At 52.5% G+C, this 20,478-nt stretch overlaps 1 protein-coding gene across 1 annotated transcript in view; it reads left to right on the forward strand.

Annotated features, from left to right (window-relative positions):
• BIN3 (bridging integrator 3) overlaps positions 1 to 20,478 on the forward strand; it is a 32,264-nt gene that overhangs the window by 4,569 nt on the left and 7,217 nt on the right. The window contains exons 3-7 of the mRNA XM_017732372.1: positions 3,745 to 3,785; positions 4,394 to 4,455; positions 8,266 to 8,402; positions 8,946 to 8,986; positions 19,100 to 19,241. Coding sequence (XP_017587861.1) covers positions 3,745 to 3,785; positions 4,394 to 4,455; positions 8,266 to 8,402; positions 8,946 to 8,986; positions 19,100 to 19,241 — 423 coding nt within the window. The remainder of the gene's footprint in view (positions 1 to 3,744; positions 3,786 to 4,393; positions 4,456 to 8,265; positions 8,403 to 8,945; positions 8,987 to 19,099; positions 19,242 to 20,478) is intronic.

Genomic DNA, 20,478 nt, shown 5'->3' on the forward strand with positions numbered 1-20,478 from the left:
GAGGTTTTTATCCCGTCTCCCTCCCTGCTTCCCTCGTCCCTGCTCTGGCCTGGGCTGACTCAGACCGCTCGCCCTCCTCCTCCTCCTCGCTGGCCTGAGTCAGCTTGGCAGGGAGGGCAGACCTGAGCTGCCAAACCTCCCTTCCTTGACTCATCCCAGCAGCTCTGCCTTCCCCAGGGATGTCGGACGGAGCAGCTCCGTGAGCAGCAGGATTCCACTGCAGCTGTGGCCGTCAGCGCCGTTCCACTGGGCTCCACCAGCGAGCTGGAAATCCCAGAACGGTGGAGGAAAAGTCACGGGAATGCTGGGGTGAATTCGAGTGGTGCCAGTTAAATCACTTTGCTCATTTTTTCTCTCTTCCTTCCGCCCTTTCTGGCCAAAGTGGTCTCTGCAGTTGGGAGGTGCATCCTTCTTCCCTTTGGTGCCTTTCTGGGAAGCTTTCCTGCAGGGTGGGGGTGTGGAGTCCATGACATCCCAGCCCCACCTGCACTCTGCAGCTCTGGCTCAGGATATTCACCCACAGGACTTACCTTGAATCTCTTGATGGGATGGCAAAAGCTCGGCAGAAATTCCATCTTAGAACAGAATTCATGGCCTAATTCTGTGGGTTTCTTTTTTTTTTCGCGAGGAGGGAGGAGGAAGCACACACTTCCCTATTTTCCCCAAGATCCACGAAGAGGCTGAGCCCACTGGAAGATGCAGAAATCAGCTCATCTTCCTCCTCCAGGAAAAAACACGAACCCCAGGAGGATCGGAAGGTTCCTCACAGTCCCTTATTTCCATCTCTTTGTAGTGTTGGCTTTGCTTTTGCTTCCATTGCCTCGTAACCGTGGTGGTGATGATGCTCCTGCCCTTCGAGCAGGGAGGGATCTTATCACAGGTGGGAGGCCCAGTGTTTGCAAACAACAAAAAAAAAGAACTGGGTGAAGGAGAGAACGTTGTTTTATTTCAAAGCTTTCGAGAGCTCGTCGCTCTTGATGTAGATTTAAATAAAAACCCCGAGACAAGCGATTTTTGCATTACCCAGCCCCTGTGCCTGGAAGAAAAAAAGGTTCAATACAGAAAGCACGGCTTGATTGGGAGGTTTCAGAGAGAGGCTGCGGAGCAGTGGGATTATTTTAATAATACGGAAACTTCCCTTCAGGATATTGTAATTTTCTTGCCTGTACTTCTTGTTCTCGTTACTCTTAACGTGCTAATCCTCTCCACAGCCTCTGTCGGCTGCGTGTGACCATGGAGAGCTACTGGGAGTGGGAATTACTGTGTGCTCTGCAAAATGTTCCCAGCTTGTCCTCCTTGCACGGCTCTGCCTGTGACTCTGCTGGGTGGGAGCACGTGAGAGCAGTTTTTTCCTCTCCAGAGCTCCTCAGAGCTGCTTTTTGTGGGATATCCGGGCTCCAGCCATGACTGGGTGGCTCCATGAGCTCGCAGACTGTGGGGACTGGGAGCCAGTTGCTGCCTGTGGGCGTGAAAAATAAGAGCAATCCTTGGGCAGCTGTCTGGGAGAGATGGGGCTGGGGATGTGAGTCAGGCTGGGCAGCTGAAGTGTCTCTGTGTGGAGTCACCTCGATCCCATTTGGATCCTGCTCCGGCACCGGGATGGGGGTTTTGGGGCAGCTCGGGAGGTTTTGGGGGGGTCACAGCACCCAGAGGGTTGCAGGGTGGGGAGGTTTTGTCTTTATAGAATGAATCCTAAAATCCCAGAGTGGTTTGGGTGGGAAGGGAGCTTAAAACTCATCTCATTCCACCCCCTGCCATGGGCCTGGACACCTCCCACTGTCCCAGGCTGCTCCAACCTGGCCTTGGGCACTGCCAGGGATCCAGGGGCAGCCACAGCTCCTCTGGGAATTCCATCCCAGCCCCTCGCCACCGTCACAGGGAGGAATTCCTTCCCAAAATCCCATCTATCCCTGCCCTCTGGCAGGGAGAAGCCACTCCCTGTGTCCTGTCTCTCCTGGCCCTTTTCCAAGTCCCTCTCCCGCTCTCCTGGAGCCCCTTTAGGCCCTGGAAGCTGCTCCATATCCGTTAAGCAACGACGCCTTCTGCTTATTGCACGGAAACGGGCGAATCTGACAGCAAAAAGGGACAGAAACCCTGAATATTTGCAGGTAGTTCACAGCCCAGCCTTCCAGCTTTTGGAGGAATTGGTTGCTGAGCAGATCCTCCTAAACAGGGAGAGGGAGCGATAAGGGAATGACCCCGCCAGCCTTCAAAGGGGGCCCATTTTTGCGTCGTGCCCGACCCTCTGTGGTTTGCAACCAAAACAATTCACACCTAAGGCCTATTTATAGAGTGCAATATTCCCTGGATATTTTAGCAGCCGGAACAGGCACGGGGACGGGAGGGTGAGTTTTACTATGTGCCGGTTACCTGACCTGCCAGCGCCAGCTGCCGCGGATTTCTGCGGCTCCCCGAACACCAGGCACAAGTCGTGTGAGCTGCCCCCACACAGCTCCATGGCTGTTCTCTCCAGAGCCCAATTTTAGCAGCACGAAAAGGGAGCTGAAGCTCCGGGGAGGGTTTTTTGGAGCAGAGGGTGGGTTGGGGGGAAGAGCCAGCTCGCATCCCCCGGATGGTGGGAGCGGATGGCGCGGACAGCTGGGCGCTGGGATGGGGCTGGAATGTGGCTGGGCGCTGCCTGCCCTCAGACAGGGCTGGTGGAGTTCAAGTGCAGCCCGAAAAGATGTTTAAAACAAGGAGATCTCGAGAAAACGGAGCTCCATCTTTCAGCCCTGAGCTTTTAACAGCAATTCTGCTTGAAAAGCAAACGTCCCCATTAAACGCTGTGGTGTCGCATCGAGCCTGGGATTGAAATCCCGGGGCCAGCAGGAAGAATTGGAACAAACCTTTGGATCCTTCTAGTCCTGGCTGCTCCCAGCACTCTGCATTTCCTTAATAGCACAGGAGCTTGACAACACAACTGAACCCAGCGCTGATCCCATGACAACAAACGCGCATGGATTTACTCTTGGCTGGTCAATTGAAATCCATTTGCTTCTCTGGTTGACGAGGTGTGGAATGAACGTTTTGAGTGTGTTAAAACAGTCAGCATGGAACGAAAGTTCCTTAAAATATCTCCTATCGCTGGAGGTTTGCTGCCAGCTAGCAAGTAGGAGGGAGCAGGCACTGAGGTAGCATTGGGAGAAGGCTGTGCTGGAGCTCTGAGCTCGGAGCGCAGGTTTCCCCTCCCTTCTGGAGGTGTCACAGTCCACTGGGGTTGTTGCTCCAGCCCCAGAATTTCATGGGAGGGAGCTGTTGCAGGGCTCAGGGGTGTATGGAGGGGGTGAACAGTGCAAAGATGGGGGTGGTTTGGGGGAGTTTCACCATCCTCTTGAGGATGAGGAAGGAGGAGACAGCCAGACCCGCCTCAGGGTCCTTAATGGGGCTGGAGGAGAAGCAGCTCCCCTCAGTTTGTGGGGGAGAACACAGGCTCGTCTCCCCAACACTGAGCCACGCTAGGTTGTGACCTCCCCTCTTTTACAGCATTCCCATTTATTCCATCAGCTCCCAATCCGTGTGCTGGAGCATGTCCTTGGCTCGAGCCGACACGTTTGGTGGCAGTGACTTTGCTCCAAGAGAGTCTGGAGCTCAAAAAACCCCAAGACTTCCTTTACTTTTGAGGCGTAACTCCCGTTAAAGCTGCAGCTTGTGCTTCCCTGGGCTCAGCTCGGCATTTCCCGGGGACAGCTTCCCTGCACACTCCTGCAGTGCCCTGGAGCTGATTCCCATCTCTTCTTTCCACAGGTGGAGAGAGACTTTGAAAGGGAGTATGGGAAGCTGCAGCAGTGAGTATCAACCACACTGGTCGGACAGGACCGGCCGCGTGCTTCCCTGCCATGTCCTCTCGTTGCATCTTCCCAGGGAGTTTTAGCCAGTGATGCTCTCCCCAGTGAGAAATCCCTCGCTGCCCTGTAATTTCCAATTCTTCAGGGTTTCTCTGGGTGTTCAAAGGTGTCCTGAGAAGTATTTGCAGTGGGGTTGCAGATTCTGGCAGCTCTAAAACAAAGTGTAAAATTGCCAGAAAACTGCGGGGTCCCCGAAGAGCCCAACACCTCCGAGGCCCAGGAGAGGCTTTGCCATCCTGCCTGTGTCACAGGAGCTCACACGGATCATCTGGAAGCATTTGGCTTCACCATTTGTGTTAAGTGTGAGAACTTTCAGGAAATATGTGAACTATGAATAAGAGATCACCAACTTGAAAAGGTTAAAAACCATCTGAAAACAACCCAAAAGGGTTGAGCTGCACTGAACTTCATCAAGCCTTGCCTGGATATTTTTAACTCCCACCAGAAGCCAGCATATTCAGCCCGTAAATGATTTGTTGCACGTATGATACACTCGGGTTCCTTTCTTTCCAAGATTCCGACTTTGCCTTCTTTCCCCCATCTTTCAGATTGGAAGATCAGACCAAAAAACTTCAGAAGGATATGAAGAAAAGCACAGATGCAGATTTGGGTAAGTGACTGGAGGATACATAGACTGTGAACTTGGCCACAGAGAGACGAAGTGACTTTTCTCGAGATCACATGAGTAATGTGTGACAAGTCTGGAAAACAAATCCAGAGCTCAGTCCCACTCAGTTTGCTTAGTTACAAGGCCATCTGCGAGAGGGCTGCGAGCAGCAGCTCAGCCCAGGGAGCACAGACAGCGCTGTGGGCTCAGTCCCTGTCTCCTGAGCTCTGTGGCCTTGGACAAGTCCCTTTCTTTTCTTTGCCTCAGTTTCTGCCGCTGATAAAACCAGGAGTTGTTCTTCCAGGTCTCAGGTTCTCCAGCAGGAGCGGCTCCAGCTGAGCCTATTGTGCCGGCAGTGCTTTTGCACCTCCTTCAGTCAAGGGCGTGGAGCACCCTCTGGAAGCCCCAGGAAGGTGGGGTGATGGTCTGGGTGGGGCTGCAGGGCACAGGTGGGCACGGCTGTCCGTGTTTCCCGTGGGAAGTGCTGACCTGGCAGCTCTCCCTCGGGAATAACCCAGCTCACTCCCTCGGGGGCTGCTTCTTTTGGCTTCCCCTCGTGGCAGTGGGCGATGGAGGAAGCAATAAACAGCTCTGCCTGCACGTTTGGGGTGACATCTGCCCCTGCTGGTGTCCTGTCCCATGTCCCAGCTCCCTTCGCATCCCTCTGGTCGGAATCTGCTGTGCCCGCAGACGGATCCAGCGGAGGGGAACTGGGAGCTGGATTTGTTGGATGCTGTTGCTGAGCTGAGCAGGGCAGGAACCTGCAGCAAAGAGCTGTTCCAAACCCAGCTGGTTTTTCCCAGCGAGGGTTTGGAGCAGTTCCTGCTTGGCCCCCACAGCTCCGGAGCCAAGGCAGAGGCAGCAGCACAAACAGGTGTGGGCTGCACTGGGCCAGCACTCATCCCGTGGGATTGGGGTCACAGCAGGGCAGGGATCGGGGCCACAGCGGGGCAGGGCAGTGGGAAGGAGGCAAATTTGGGGCTTTCTATGATCCAGCCTCTCACCTGTGTGTGTGTGTGTGTGGATATTGCCAGGCACAAACACAGATCCGGGCCTTTCCCGTGCTCTCCCACCCTTCCCAGCACGGGGAGAGGGGTGGGGAAGGCACCAGACACCCAGGACTCTTTTCCAGGGTGAAAACTGCCCTTTCCGAGGACTCTGGTCATTGTCAGGGATCCTTGGTAAGTTTTTCCTTGTTAAGGATTCCCCTCCCCTCCCTTGCAGTGGGCGTTGTTTATATGGAGCATTTCAAGTCCCAGAGGAGCTGTGGGAGGACTTTTCTTTTTCCGTTCTGTTACATGGCAGAGTCACAAATGAGCCTTGGCCAGAGCCAGGAAGATCTGATTTCTCATTTAAAGCCTTGAAGTCATGAGTGGAGGGAGAGGTTCTGCACACAGTCTGCTGAGGGAGGGCTGAAGGAAAAGGAGGTGGATCAGATCAATCCCTGAGGATGGCTCTCCTCACCTTGGCAGTGCCCATTCCCAACATCCAGCCCCTGGATCCAGTGAGGATGGCAGCATTCTGTCCTCCTGTCTCATTCCTCCAGGCTCAGGGGGTTGGTTCTTGACTGCCTGCAAACACTCCCTGGCAAAATGGGACTGGTGGCTCGAGTCTCCACCTTCTTCCCAAAAAACTCGGCTCAGAACGAGAGCGATTCCTGTGCACAGAAATTCCCTGCGAGGCTCTCACGCTGCCCTGCCAGCAAACAGGGAATGGGGTGTTAGCAGCACTCCCTGGCCCGTGGCTGGAGATCACTCACCCCCTTCCCCACCCTCTTTCCAAACAAAATAGGATCTTGAGGAGCAGGAGGAGGATGTTCTTTAACTGGAGGTGAAAGCTCTCCTTTGGAATGAGGTGCAGGTGACCCACGGGATCCCCGTGGCTCAGGTTTGCTTCTCTGGCTGTTCTCCATTTTATCCCACTCAGACGAGCAGTGGACTCTAAAATCCAAAATCCCTTCCACTGAAGCTGCATCTCACATGCTTAAATGAGCGAAAGAGCAGTGCAGACCCTCCTGAAGGCCACCCTGAGGGACAGGCAATGCTTTCTCCCTTTCCTCCTTCTCCTTCCCCTTCTCCTTCTCCTCCTCCTCCTTCTCCTTCCCCTTCTCCTTCCCCTTCCCCTTCTCCTTCTTCTTCCCCTTCTCCTTTTCTGTCTTGGATGAAAATGGATGTGGGCTCCCTACAACAGAGACCCACATCGTCTCCTTCTCCTTCTCCTTCTCCTTCTCCTTCTCCTTCTCCTTCTCCTTCTCCTTCTCCTTCTCCTTCTCCTTCTCCTTCTCCTTCTCCTTCTCCTTCTCCTTCTCCTTCTCTCTCTTCTTCTCCCTGCCCTGGGACTCTCAGACCCCACTTTTTCAGGTCTCTACAGGTGATGTCAGTGAGGCAGAGGAAATTCCTGACCCAGATTCCCTCTGGACGTGCCCAAACCCCCTCAATTCCCGATCTCCCAGCATGACCTGGCCTCTCCCTCCCTCCAGTTCCCTTCCAGTCCTTTCCTGTGAAGGAAAACTTAATTTTTCTTCCAGCAGAAGGAGTTCTGCCATTCTTAACTCCGTCCCGTTCTGGCACAAATCCCTCCTCAGATGTGGTCACACATATGGATTATATCCCATCTGTTTCAAGGTCTAAATGCCTAAAGCCTTCATGTTTGGATAATAGATGGATACGGGAGCTTTGTTATTCCGGAGTGAGAGGCTCGCTCTGCGCTGAGCTCCCCAGCTCTGCCGCTTCTGAGCTCTCTCCGTTATAATTGTGTGTAACCTTTAAATCAGAATGTTTAACCCCTTGATTTATGATCTTAAGCCCCATTATTCAGATGGCTTTCACTTTTAATATCTGAGGGAGTCTTTCCGAAGCTCCTCCGTAGCCCAGCTCAAGCATCTGGCTTTGTGATCTCCAACTGGAATAACTTCCAGCACTGAGGAAAAAAAGAACCTTTTTTTTTTTAGTACCCCTGGCTCTTTTCTTTTTTGCTATTTTAGTCTATTTTTTCCCTGCTTGTATTGATGCTTTCCTTTTTTATTCATCTTTTTTTCCATTCTGTACCTTCCCTAATTCCTTGCTCGTTTGTGTAGCGGCTCTGTCGTTGAATTTTCCCTTTGCAGACCAAGTGTTTGGATAAAGAGGGATGTGGCTGATGGAAAACAAGCAGAATGCTCAGTCAAGAGCATAACCTGGTGCTTCTGGATTTCTTGGTGGCACTCCCAGGGCCTGCAGGGACTTTGAATTCCCCCCCGGCTCGTTGTCCAAAATTTAGGCTTATTGAGGGAAAATGCTTAACTTTGTGTCCTTGCTCTTCGTGTTTGGAGAGGAGAAGAGAAACCTCATCTCCCAGCCCTGTCAGTCTGGTCCTTTCCCACTAAATCCACTTCAAATACGTGGGTTTTTCTTTTTTTTTTTTCTTTTTTTTTTGTGTAAAGCCATTTGAAAGACTTAATGGACTGTGATTTTTCTCCTTGTGGAAGAGCTGTAGTGAGGCTGAGAGTGACACTTAATAGTCTGTCGAGAGAAGATGTATAAAAACCCCCATCTCTGGGGTTTTTTTTTTAAGAGAACGGTGCTTTTGTTAGTCTGGGATTATTTCTGGCAGCATCACAAGCCTCGCACTGGAGTGGTTCAGACTTAACTTCTATAAAAACCCTTCTCTGGCTGTTTACATGAATGAATTGGTGGCTTTTCGTTGCTTTTCTCTCAGCCACCAGCGAGGATCTCCCTGGAAGGTTGTGCTGAACCCCTCCTGGCTGCCTCAGCTCCCTGATTTTTGCCTGGCAGTGGGAAAGGTGACCCTGTCCCCACTTTCTTTTCCACACAGCCATGTCCAAGTCTGCTGTGAAGATCTCCTCGGACCTGCTGTCCAACCCCCTGTGTGAGCAGGAGCCCGCCTTCCTCGAGATGGTCACGGCCTTCGACACGGCCATGAAGAGGATGGACTCCTTCAACCAGGAGAAGGTGGAAAATGGGAGTGCTGGGGCTCTCATGGAATCGTGGAATGGTTTGGGTTGGAAGGGATTTAACCCCACCCCACCCCCTGCCACGGGCAGGGACACCTCCCACTGTCCCAGGCTGCTCCAACCTGGCCTTGGGCACTGCCAGGGGTCCAGGGGCAGCCGAGCCACAGCTCCTCTGGGAATTCCATCCCAGCCCCTCTGCACCCTCCCAGGGAAGGATTTCTTCCCAAAATCCCATCTATCCCTACCCTCTGGCAGTGGGAAGCCATTCCCTGTGTCCTTGTCTAGAACCTTTGTGTCTCACCTCCTTCCCTGTCTGTCATCAGCTCCAAGACTTTCCCCACACGAGTTTCTCTAATCTCAGTTTCCTGCCTGGGATTTCAGCTCCCATGGGAGAAATTCCCTCTCTTTTGGTTAAAGGACGTTGTGCTTGTGCTCAGAATCCCCCCCCATCCCGTGGTGGGCTCTGTACGAACCCATCCTTGTCCCAAGGGGATTTTCCAACAATCCTGACGTGCACTCCTCCCTTTTTTGCTTCCCACAGGTGAATCAGATCCAAAAGACAGTCATAGAGCCTTTGAAAAAGTGAGTACCAATCATCATCTCGTGAGCCCATGGGGGGTTTGTTTTCATCCTGAGCTTTAGAGGTGTGGATCCTGGAGAGAGGCTGGAAATCAGAGGGACAATCCTGCCCTGCTCCTGCTGGCCACACTCTTTTTGGTACCTTAATTAATAATAATTTTAACCTTTTTGGCCACTTGGATCCACTGCTGCCTTCAGCTGTAGCTTAAAGAATTCCTGAGATATAAAATTGTGGAGCATCCTGGGTTGGAAGAGACCCCCCAAGGACGAATAATTCAACTTTCTCTCTGTTTATGTGTTGGTTTTTACCAACTCTTAGCTCCAGCAAAGGAACAAAACCACCTGGAGATCATCCAGGGGAGGGTCAGAAATTGGCTGGTTGAACAAAAGTTTCTTTCCTTTGGAAGTTTTCCCAAATAAAAAAGCAGAAAGTGAAAGTTCCTGCATGTTTACAGATAATATTTCCATGCAAAGGAGGAGAGGTTGCAGAGCCTTCGTAGCCAGGAGGGTGGGAAACGAAGGGAAAACACCCAAATCCAACAATTTTGTCACATCTGCCCTGCAAAATTCCCACCTTTTCCAGGCTTAAAGGCTGTACCCCCAAACCTTTACGGATAACTTCAGTTCTCTCCCAAATATCCCCTTAAATCCCAAGATTCGCTGTTTTGTTACAAGAGCAGAGCCAGCGAGCAAAAATAAAATGAAATTACTTTAATATGACAGTAAGTGTTGCAAATTGCTGAATAACAATTTCGGTTTAGGTTTGACACACGGAGGGCTTGTCGTGGTTTAGGGGGTTTTTTTTGTTGGTTTTTGTTTTTTTTTTTTTCTCCTGAAGTTGTTGTTTCTGCCCAAATCTGAAAGTAAAATCTCCTGGATCACTTCACACCTGAGGTTACAACGTGTTCCTGTCTGGGGGATGTTTGGTGACTCAAGTTTTACCTTGGTCCTCGATCCACAAGCAGCAATTCCTGCTTATTTAAGGGGGGAAAAAATAGGAAGAAAGAAAGAAAAAGGGAAAAAAAAATAAAAATCCCAGCCTTTTGCTGTGGAATTGTGTTGCTTATTATCTAGATTGTCCTCATGAAAGATACATTAACTTCTTCTTCCAGCATTCTGTTCAAATTGGAAGAACTTGTGTTTCTGAGATATTCTGGGTTTTTTTTTTCCCCCAGCTTGTGTTAGTTGGTGAAATGAAAGACAATCCCTTCCCCTGCAAACCTGCCTTGAGTTTGAAATCCTGGGGTGGTGAATTCAGGGCAATAAATCCATTTCCATGTGCCCGTGGAGCTGCTCCGAGGGCTGGAGCCCCTCTGGAGCCAGGCTGGGAGAGCACGGGGTGAGAGAGGAGGAGGCTCCAGGGAGACCTCAGAGCCCTAAAGGGGTTCCAGGAGAGCTGGAGAGGGACTGGGGACAAGGGCTGGAGGGACAGGACCCAGGGAATGGCTTCCCAGTGCCAGAGGGCAGGGCTGGATGGGATATTGGGAATTAGGAATTCCTGGCTGGGAGGGTGGCGAGGGGCTGGGATGGAATTCCCAGAGGATGCCCCATTTCTGGAAGCTGCAAGACCAGTTTGGAGCAACCTGGGGCAGTGGAAGGTGCGGAAAGGGGTGGATCTGGATGATCCTTCAGATCCCTTCCCACCCAACCCATTCCAGGATTTCCATGACTCGGGACACTCCGTTATGTGCCCAGTCCTCAGTTCAACACCAGGCTGTTTACTCCGACCTCCTGGCTGCTTTCCAGCCTCGGCAATTCTCTCCAACTTCCTGAATTTCCATTGGCCTGGAAGATGAGGGGTTTTTTTCCCCTTTTCCTGCCCTTTGGCACCTGCAAAGCTTCACCCTGCGTGCCTTTAACCAGCTTATGTTCCATGCTGGGGAAGCTTCATCCCCACAGCCGAGAACAAAAATGCTCCTTCCCTTCCCTCCTCCTTCCCTTGGTAGGTGCATCCCTGGCCAGGAACATTTCCGAGGAGCCCAAGGGTCCATTTTGAGGCTGATGAGATGCAGGAGAGAAATGCAGAGCTTGCACCTCCCTCCCCTTGTCCTGCTGGCAGATAAACCCCAGCGATGGTTCTGGGGGAAAAGTTCCAGATTAATGAAAGCTGCCTTGAGGAGCTCTTTCTTATTTCCAGTTAGGTTTTCCTTCCCCTCGCCGAGGCAGCTCTCCCCAGCCTCTCCCAACTTTGCTCTGACCTAGAAAAAAAAGGATTTTTTGGATTTTTTTTTCCCTTTCTTTCTTTTTTTTTGCTCCAACAGCTGCACTTTATTACATCTTCACTGGTGGTCTTTTATAGTTTATTAGCCAAAGAAACAGATAAGTATAATCCAGACAATTATCATTAGTGGCAATATGTTGTAATCAGAGGCACATGGGCAGTAAAATCTCCATTCAGCTGTCCAGGGATTGGAGTTTCCAGGCAAATATTGGGGAATTTGTTAAACCACGTTGAAAAAAAAGCAGTAGTAGATTTAGGGGGGGGGTGGGGGTGGAGGCTCGTATTGTTTCAATCCTTCTGCTTCTGGGCTCATGGGGTTATTCACAATTTGGCTTTTTGAGCCCCAAGAACCCTTTGGCTGGGAATGACTCATTTATTTTCAGGGAAATAGCAAAGCTCCAGTGAGAATATTGCATTTTTCAGTGGATGGGTTGGGCGAGGAGCTGGGCAGGAGGGATGGGCTCCTCTTTGGGAGCTGCCTGTGGAATCTCATCCCAGAGCAGCGGGTTTGGGGCAACAGGGGACAAAACCAGCTGGTTTGGACTTCATTCCTTCACTCTCCCAGTTCTTCCCAGCCAGGGCAGGGTCAGGGATCGGGGATGGAGCCTTAGTGGTCCATATTGCGTGTCCGTATTTAAGGAAGGAAGCGGCTTAAACGAGCCAGGTGGTTTGGAAATCCACGGGATTTAGGGCCTTTCACGTTGGGATCCGATTTCCAGGGCCACAGGTCTCAATTTAACCCACTCTGTCTGACCCTCTCGGAGCACAGGGGTGGCCTGGTCACCCTGGCTTGGTGCCATTCCCTTGGAGCATTGTCCTGCTCCCAAATCCAGAGAAGTTTTGGCTATGGGAATATCCTGGGAATAGTCTGGCATGGTGCCATTCCCTTGGAGCATGTTCCTGTTCCCAAAACTGGAGAGGTTTGGCCATGGCAATGTCCTGGTCACCCTGGCACAGTGCTGTCCCCTTGGAGCATTGTCCTGTTCCCAAAATTGGAGAGGTTTGGCCATGGGAATGTTGTGGCCACCCTGGCATGGTGCCATCCCCTTGGAGCATTGTAATGCTCCCAAAACTGGAGAGGTTTGGCCATGGGAATGTCGTGGCCACCCTGGCTTGATGCCATTCCCTTGGAGCATTGTCGTGCTCCCAAATCCAGAGAAGTTTTGGCCATGGGAATGTCCTGGTCACCCTGGCATGGTGCCATCCCCTTGGAGCATTGTCCTGCTCCCAAAACTGGAGAGGTTTGGCCATGGGAATGTCGTGGCCACCCTGGCTTGATGCCATTCCCTTGGAGCATTGTCGTGCTCCCAAATCCAGAGAAGTTTTGGCCATGGGAATGTCCTGGTCACCCTGGCATGGTGCCATCCCCTTGGAGCATTGTCCTGCTCCCAAAACTGGAGAGGTTTGGCCATGGGAATGTCCTGGTCACCCCGGCTTTGGCAGGGGTGACACAGAGGGTGCTGCCACCAGGGTGCCACCACGCAGGGGTGGGTGTGGGCCCCGTGGGATCGTCCCAGAGGTGCAATCCAGGAGCCACTCAGAGCCGTGATGGATAAATCCCATCAGAGCTGCGTGTCCCCAACATCCGCCAGCGACAGCAGCCGGGAGCGGGGATCCCAATTCCATCTTCCTCCCACCACCCCAGCATTCCCATGTTCCCTCAAGCTGCCAGGAGAAGGCAGCCAGAGCTGGCCACGAGCAGCTCCAGGGGTGCCGGACCGGAAGCAGGAAAAGCCGCTTTCATGTCCTTAACGAGCCCCTAATGAGGATTTGGAGCGGCCACATGGCCGCCTAATCCCCAGCGCGCCACTTCCTCGTCCCAGCCTCTCATTCCTGTGCCTTTTCCCTCCAGGAGGAAGGGCTGGGTTTCATTTCCTCCTTCCTGGTGGGTGGACGGGCCCTGACGGACGTGTGGGCACGGGCTGAGGAATGCCAGGAATCCCCCTCCGTGCTCTGGCCTCTCCTGAGCCATCCCAGTGCCTCTCCAAACTTCCCCTCACCTCATCCCACCGTTGCTTTCTTTGGAATCTGATGCTTCCCAGCTCTGTCGTTCCTTTTTTTTACCTGTCCAACACCAGCTGTAGATCTTGCCCGCTTCCTTTTGGTTTCTTACCCAAGCCATCATCCCAAAAATAATGCCCTAGGGAAGAGCCACGTGCGTGCCAGCCGGGTCCAGCTCACAGGCTGCCAGTGAGGGTGTTTGAGGTGCTTGAAAACGGAGAGAATTAAAGGTTTTACCATTATTTTTCCCTGTGCCAAAGCTCCAGCACCCCTTTCCCACTAAAAATGGGAAGGAAGCTGTGGGATGGGAATTTGGGATGGAGAGGGCGAGGAGAAAGACGGAGAGGTGACAGAATGCTCCCACTCCTCGAGCATCCCCAGGGCTTCCAGCAGAGAGATGGGAAGAAGTTTCCAATTTCCAAGCCCCGGATGTGTTGGCTGGGCTGAGTAACAAACGGATCTGGCAGCACTGGGAATCCTGGGGCACTTTTATCTCCCGTGGCAGCATCTCTCCAACCCCATCCTTTAATTATGGGGAGCTGAAGGGAGGCTGGCATGGAGACGAGGTGGGAACATGATTTGGAGTGCAGGGAACGAGCTGATTTAGATGTTTATCCAAGGATAACCTGTCATCCTGAGAGGAGATCACCAGCAGGTTCCCCCTCTCCCCCCGCAGCCACGGGCAGAGTAATTTGTATTTTCTTTTCGTTATCCCTGCGTATCTCCCCTCACCTGCTCCTCTTAAGCCGCCTGGGCTGTAATCCCCTCTCAGCAGCCTTCCCTAAAAAGTGACAGGGAGCAACAGCAGCTTATTCCTCAAGCTGCTTTCGTGCCAGGGGCTCTAATACCCCATGTGCTGTTTTACCTTCACTCTGCCACCATTCCCACCAAATTTTCTTTCGAGTCAGCTTCGATTTTGCGTTAAAAATAGGAAGTCTTGGCTTCCAGAGGGCAGCAGTCGGGATTTGGGAGTGGTTTTGGCTGTCAGACCCTCTCATTGCCTATGGAGGCAGGGGCTGGGAGGAGCGGAGGGAGGAGGGTGGTTGGGATTATTGACAATATCGGATATTAGGAATATTATTTTCGTGGTAAGGGTTGTCAAACCCTGGCACAATCTGCCCAGGAGTCCCTGGAAGTGCTCCAGAAATGCATGGATGTGGCACTCGAGGATGTGGTTTAGTGGTGGTTGGGCTCAGTTTTAAGGCTCTTTCCCAGCCTTGCCAGTTCCTTGATTTGTTCTAAATACCCACATCTGCCGCAGGGTTTTCATCTGGGCCTCTCACGGGGACAGGAATCGTTCCCGTGCTCCGGGCGCATGGAATGGATGAGTGAAACAACCCGGATTTGCTTCCCTGGAGGCTTCCCTGCTCCTTCCCCACGTCCCTGCTTCCCTGGAATTCTGTGTCAAGTTGTTCAAACCCCATTTCCAAGGGGCTGCTTGGCTGCTGCTCCCCTCGCGTGGCCCTGACACTGATCCCAGTCCCTTTGCTGCCAGGAGGGGTTGGAGGTGCTTCTCCAAAGGCTTTGGAGAACACTTGGGATCCCTGCAGGGCTGTTCTTGGAGGGCTTGGCTGAGCCTGGGGGTGGCAGAGGCTCTGCAGAGCCTTTGTGCCAGGCTCTGCACCGGGAGCAGTTGTCAATAACGTGCATGAGATGGTTGTGGGGACACTGGGGCCACGTGCGGAGTTCGGAATTCCTCGGAATAACTTGGCACCGGCGGGAGCCCGTCTCTCCCTCTCCCCCTGCACCCCTGGCACTCGCCTTGGGATCGTGTTTCTGTCCACACAGGGAGAAAAACCTGGGCAGGACTTGAAACCCCTTCTCTGTGAATCCCGGGGGATTTCAGAGCTGCCGGGCTCACGGGGAATTCGGGATTCCTTGGTTCCTTTGGGAGCTGGAGGCAGCTTTGCCTCAATCCAGAGCAGTCCAAGGAGCAGCTCCTTCCCTGCTTGAGCTGAGCTGATCCTGCGTGGAAATTGAACCTGGTGGCTCATGGGGAGAGCGTGGCTGGGGTGGGAAGAGTTCAGTGGGCACAGGGAGAGCTCGGTGGGCACAGGGGGAGCCCCTTGGGCACAGGGAGAGCTCAGCTGGAACAAGGAGAGCTCAGTGGGCACATGGAGAGCTCAGTGGCTACAGGGAGAGCTCGGTGGGCACAGGGAGAGCTCAGTGGCTACAGGGAGAGCTCGGTGGGCACAGGGAGAGCTCAGTGGCTACAGGGAGAGCTCGGTGGGCACAGGGAGAGCTCAGTGGCTACAGGGAGAGCTCGGTGGGCACAGGGAGAGCTCAGTGGCTACAGGGAGAGCTCGGTGGGCACAGGGAGAGCTCAGTGGCTACAGGGAGAGCTCGGTGGGCACAGGGAGAGCTCAGTGGCTACAGGGAGAGCTCGGTGGGCACAGGGAGAGCTCAGTGGCTACAGGGAGAGCTCGGTGGGCACAGGGAGAGCTCAGTGGCTACAGGGAGAGCTCGGTGGGCACAGGGAGAGCTCAGTGGCTACAGGGAGAGCTCGGTGGGCACAGGGAGAGCTCAGTGGCTACAGGGAGAGCTCGGTGGGCACAGGGAGAGCTCAGTGGCTACAGGGAGAGCTCGGTGGGCACAGGGAGAGCTCAGTGGGCACAGGGAGAGCTCGGTGGGCACAGGGGGAGCCCCTTGGGCACAGGGAGAGCTCAGCTGGAACAAGGAGAGCTCAGTGGGCACATGGAGAGCTCAGTGGCTACAGGGAGAGCTCGGTGGGCACAGGGAGAGCTCAGTGGGCACAGGGAGAGCTTGGCTGGCCCAAGGAGAACTCGGTGGGACACTGGTGGTGTCCAGAAAAGCCACAAGTGACCCAACCCTTCCTGCTGGTGCTGGTGGAGAAGGACCACACTGAGGCAACCTCAGGTAGTGACAGGGTTGGTTTTGAACTTAAAAAAAAGGAGATTTAAACAAGATATTGGGAAGGAATTCCTCCCTGTCGGGATGGGGGTGGCACAGGTTGCCTGGAGAAGCTGGAAAACTCTTCCTCATCCCTGGAAGTGCCCAAGGCAAGCTTGGACGAGGCTTGGAGCACCCTGGGATAGTGGAAGGTGGGTGGGCAGTGGTAGGGGGTGAAACGGGGTGATTCAAGGTCCCTTCCCAGCCAACCCAGTGTGGTTCCCAGGCTGGAACTCGGGACGCTCCGAGCCGGGCACGGCTGCAGCTCCGGGAAGCTGGCCCCCCCTCTCTGGGAAATGCAGCGTATAATCTATGCATTAAAAGTCCTTGTGAGGCAGGAGTTGCTGTGCCTACACAGTTACAGCCTCCTCAGATCCAGCCCTGTAGATATTTTTTAAAGCTCTGCCGGAGCACAGTGTCCTTCCATTACCGGCTGCGAAATTGCGCCGAGTCGATACCGGGAATAAAAAGGGGGGGGGAACAAAAAAAGAAAAAAAATCAAAATAGAGCCTTTTTTTTTTTTCTCCTCTTTTTAAAACCCAGATTTAACTTCAAAGTAAATGGAAAGTGCGTCGCTGATCGTCTTGTGTGCCCTCCCTCGCTGCTTTTTCCAAGGGGAAGGGTTGGTTCTGCCCTGCGCAGCGGGGTTGGGGGTGGAAGCGGCTGCGTGTGGCTTCTCTGGAGCCTCGTGGCTCCTTCAGGCAGGAGCAGAGGGAAGTGCCAGGGACAGGCTGGGCCGCCGGGAAAGCACCGCTAACGGCGGGGTTTGGGTGCCAGCACGAGGCTCGGTGGTTTGGGGATGCCTCAGGAAGGGTTTTCCAGGATGGTGGCCGTGCTCAGGGCTTGGTGCACAGCAGGAAAGGGAGGATTTCCCAGCCTCTGGCCTGGAATCTCCTCCGGCATTCCCATGCCTGGATTCCCACTGCAGAGGAGCAGCTCGGCTCATTGCCGTGCTCTTTATTCCCTGCCTTAAGTGCGAGGTTTTGTGTCCTTCCCAAATGTGCCCCATCAGGGATAGAGCATAAAATAAACCAGGAAAGCCTCTGGACTGATGGGATCCATCCTTCCCATTGTTCTTAACTGGGAGAAATTCCTGCAGGAGCTGCGACCTCGAGCTGCTGGCATTGTCTGTGTGCCACACTGGGAGAGAGCATCCCCCAGTGAGGAGTCCTGGCATGAAAACATCCCTGGAAGTGTTCCAGGCCAGGCTGGAGTGAGCTTGGAGCCTCCTGGGGCAGCGGAAGGTGTCCCTGCCCCAACCAGAGAGTCCTGAAATCCCTTCCAACCCAAACCATTCCCTGATTCCACAAACCCAAACCATTATCCCGTGAGACCTCTCAACCTGGCCACCCCTTCCCACCCTCACTGCCCTCCATCCCTATTTCCCTAACCCTTCTCCCAGTGCATTTGCAGAGCCAGGAGATATTTTAGCAGCCCAGGAGCTGGCGAGGCCGTGCCTGGAGCCCGCTGCATCCAGGACATGTCTCCCATTTAAATATAATGGGATCGTGTGGGACGGTGCCCATAAAAAGCAATGTCAGGGCCGAGCATCTGATCCGCCCCGGGCAGCTGGAGCAGCTCCCTGATGACTTTTCCAGGTTGTTCCTCATCCCCAATCTGTTGCAACAGAGGGAGAATATCATGGGATGTATCTTTATATTTATATTTATAATTATATTTATGGGGATTTGTTCTGTGCCAGCCTCGGGGGATGTGCAGGACCGGGCAGGACTGAAGGATCACATCCCCGGATCAGCCTCTCGCCGAGGGATGCTCCTCACAAACGCTTGGATCCAAATATTCCCATTTCTCCCTGGCTCTTGGCATTTGCCCTTTGCAAACTGAGGCTCAGGGATGGAAGTTTTCCCTCGGCACCCACCGGTCCAGCCCATCAGCACCCTCCGGAGCGAGCGGAAAATGGGATTTTAATGGGGCTGGAGTGGCTGTGGCGGGCTGGGAACACCCGTGGTTCCGGTTGAACCGTGGATTTAGGTCACATCTGAGGCAAATGACACTCGTCAAGTGACATTTGTGTCTTTTCTTTTCGCTAATGGCCTCCCCAGTTTGATTTCTATTTACATTTATTTCTTTTTTTTCCCATTTTAAGAGGTGGGAAAGCTGTTTGTTCCCTCGTGGAAGTAAAATCCATCACCAGGCTGCTCAGACAAAATTTTCACCACCAATCCCTGGCCTCAACCCCCCAAAAATCACCCTGCAATTTATGAATATTAAATTATTATTCCAAAGGGAGCATCGCCCATTTGATCCCAACCCACAGCTCTGGTATTCCCTGGGATAATTCGATTTCCTGGAATGAAGAGACAGGAGCAACGCTCCAGTTCCTGCTTTTCCCTTTTCTGTCACATTCAAAAATATTCTCCATCAGATGTTCATGTTTCCTCAATTTGTAACACATTTTAATAATAGGAATCTTTCCCAGAGTCTGGATAAATTGTTGGGTGCTGGGAATCCTTCTGGGGAGGGCTCAGAGCTCCTCTTCAGCTGGGTTTGTGACCCAAAAAGAGCAAAAATTTGCTGAACAAAAGGCAAAAAAAAAAAAATCAGGGGAAAAAAAAGCAAAAAGTTAACCAAAAAAGTGCAAAATATTAACGAGAAAAGTGCAAAAAATTAACCAAAACAAAGCCAAAAATTAACCAAAAAAAGGCAAAAAAAAAAAAACCAAAAAGGCAAAAAATTGTGCAAAATATAATGCTGCAATTAATATTTATTTTGCACTTATTCTTTATTTTCCCTGGACTTTTATTTCCACTTCTCTACCTCTTCTTTCCCTTTCCAAACAGGAATTTGGGGAAACACCACATTAATTAAATAAATTCAGGATTCTGGGATGGTTTGGCTCAGAAAATCTCACCCAGTTCCACGGGCAGGGAACTTCCTGCTGGAGCAGGCTGCTCCAGGATTGCCTTGGATGCTGAATCCACCCAAAACATCCCACCCCAAGCCCTTCCCATCCTTTTTCCCGGGTCCAGCAGCGTCTTCCCGAGCCTGAACATGGCCGTGAAGCGCCGCGAGCAGACGCTCCAGGACTACAAACGCCTGCAATCCAAGGTGGAAAAATACGAGGAAAAGGAGAGAACCGGCCCCGTCCTGGCCAAGCTGCACCAGGTACTGAGATGCCCCCAGAGCCACAATCCCGGCAGCATTCCCGGGAAAACTCGGGGAAAAAGCTTTTCCCTTCCATCTGACATCCACGAATAGAACGTTCTGGGAGGATGTCTTTTATCCGTGCAAAGAGCGCGTTTTTGACAGCACAGCGCTGGTTTCGAGCGCTCCGTGAAGGGAAGGAGCTGCTTTTCCAAGAGAAAATGGAATGTTTTCCAAGAGAAAATGGAATCGGAGCCCCAGGAGCTCTGGGGACGCTCGGAGCCAGCGCTGAGGTCGAGGCACAGGGGGGTTCCCCCCGACCTCCGTGTCTGAGCGAGCAGCTGGATGGGGAAGGGAGCAGATCAGAGCATTTCCCAGCTTTATGTTTGCCACCTGTTCCCAAAAAATTCGTCTTGGAAAATTGCAGTAATTGGTTAACAGGAAGTTTTGCCAGATTCTTTTTTGCTCTCTCCCGAATTTTAGGGAAATCATGAGGAGTTTGTTGTTGGGGTTTTGTTTTTTTTTTTTAATCAAATCTTCCCCAGCGTTCTTCCCCAAAATCTGTCGCTCCGGCAGCACGTGGCTTGATCCTCCCAGGAACAATTGATACTCAGAGTCAAAGGAAATGTGTTTTTCTGATGAATTTCCCCCCCAAAAAAGGAAGTTTTGTGTTAAAGAACAGCCTGAACAAAAGACACCTCTGGTTTAACAGTAAGCAGCTTATTTTGCTCAGCCTCAGCAACTAAAGCTGGGGCTGGAAAAATGGGAATTCTTTTGTCCCAAAGATTAAGCAGGGTTTAGTTATTTCATTTCTTTTTTCCCCCTTAATGAACTTTTGATCTAATTCCCCCTCCCAAAAAAAAAGAATTTTAACCAAACACTGAGTTTAAACACCTGTGGGAGGGAGCCTGGAGCATTCCTGAACCTGGGGTATCCAGAGGGTCTGGATTCGATGGGAAATGGCCTCATCTCGTCCAGGTATTTAATTATTGAGCTCCCATCCCAGCAGTTTCCCCCATGAACTCCATCCTGGGATTTTGCCCCCATGAGCTCCATCCCAGGAGTTCCCCCCGTGAGCTCCATCCCGGGAGTTTCAACGCTCCCGGTTTCATGGCAAATGATGAATTTGCTCCTTTGCTGGGATGATTCCAGGTTTTTCCAGCCTGGAGCCCAGTCCATGCCATCCCCCTGGCACGCTGTCGCTGTCCCAGGGCCGGCGCCGCGGCCGGGCCGGGCTCTCCCGCACCCCCCTCCCCTG

This window comes from Corvus brachyrhynchos, unplaced genomic scaffold (assembly GCF_000691975.1).
Source record: "Corvus brachyrhynchos isolate BGI_N302 unplaced genomic scaffold, ASM69197v1 scaffold150, whole genome shotgun sequence".
Taxonomy (NCBI): domain Eukaryota; kingdom Metazoa; phylum Chordata; class Aves; order Passeriformes; family Corvidae; genus Corvus; species Corvus brachyrhynchos.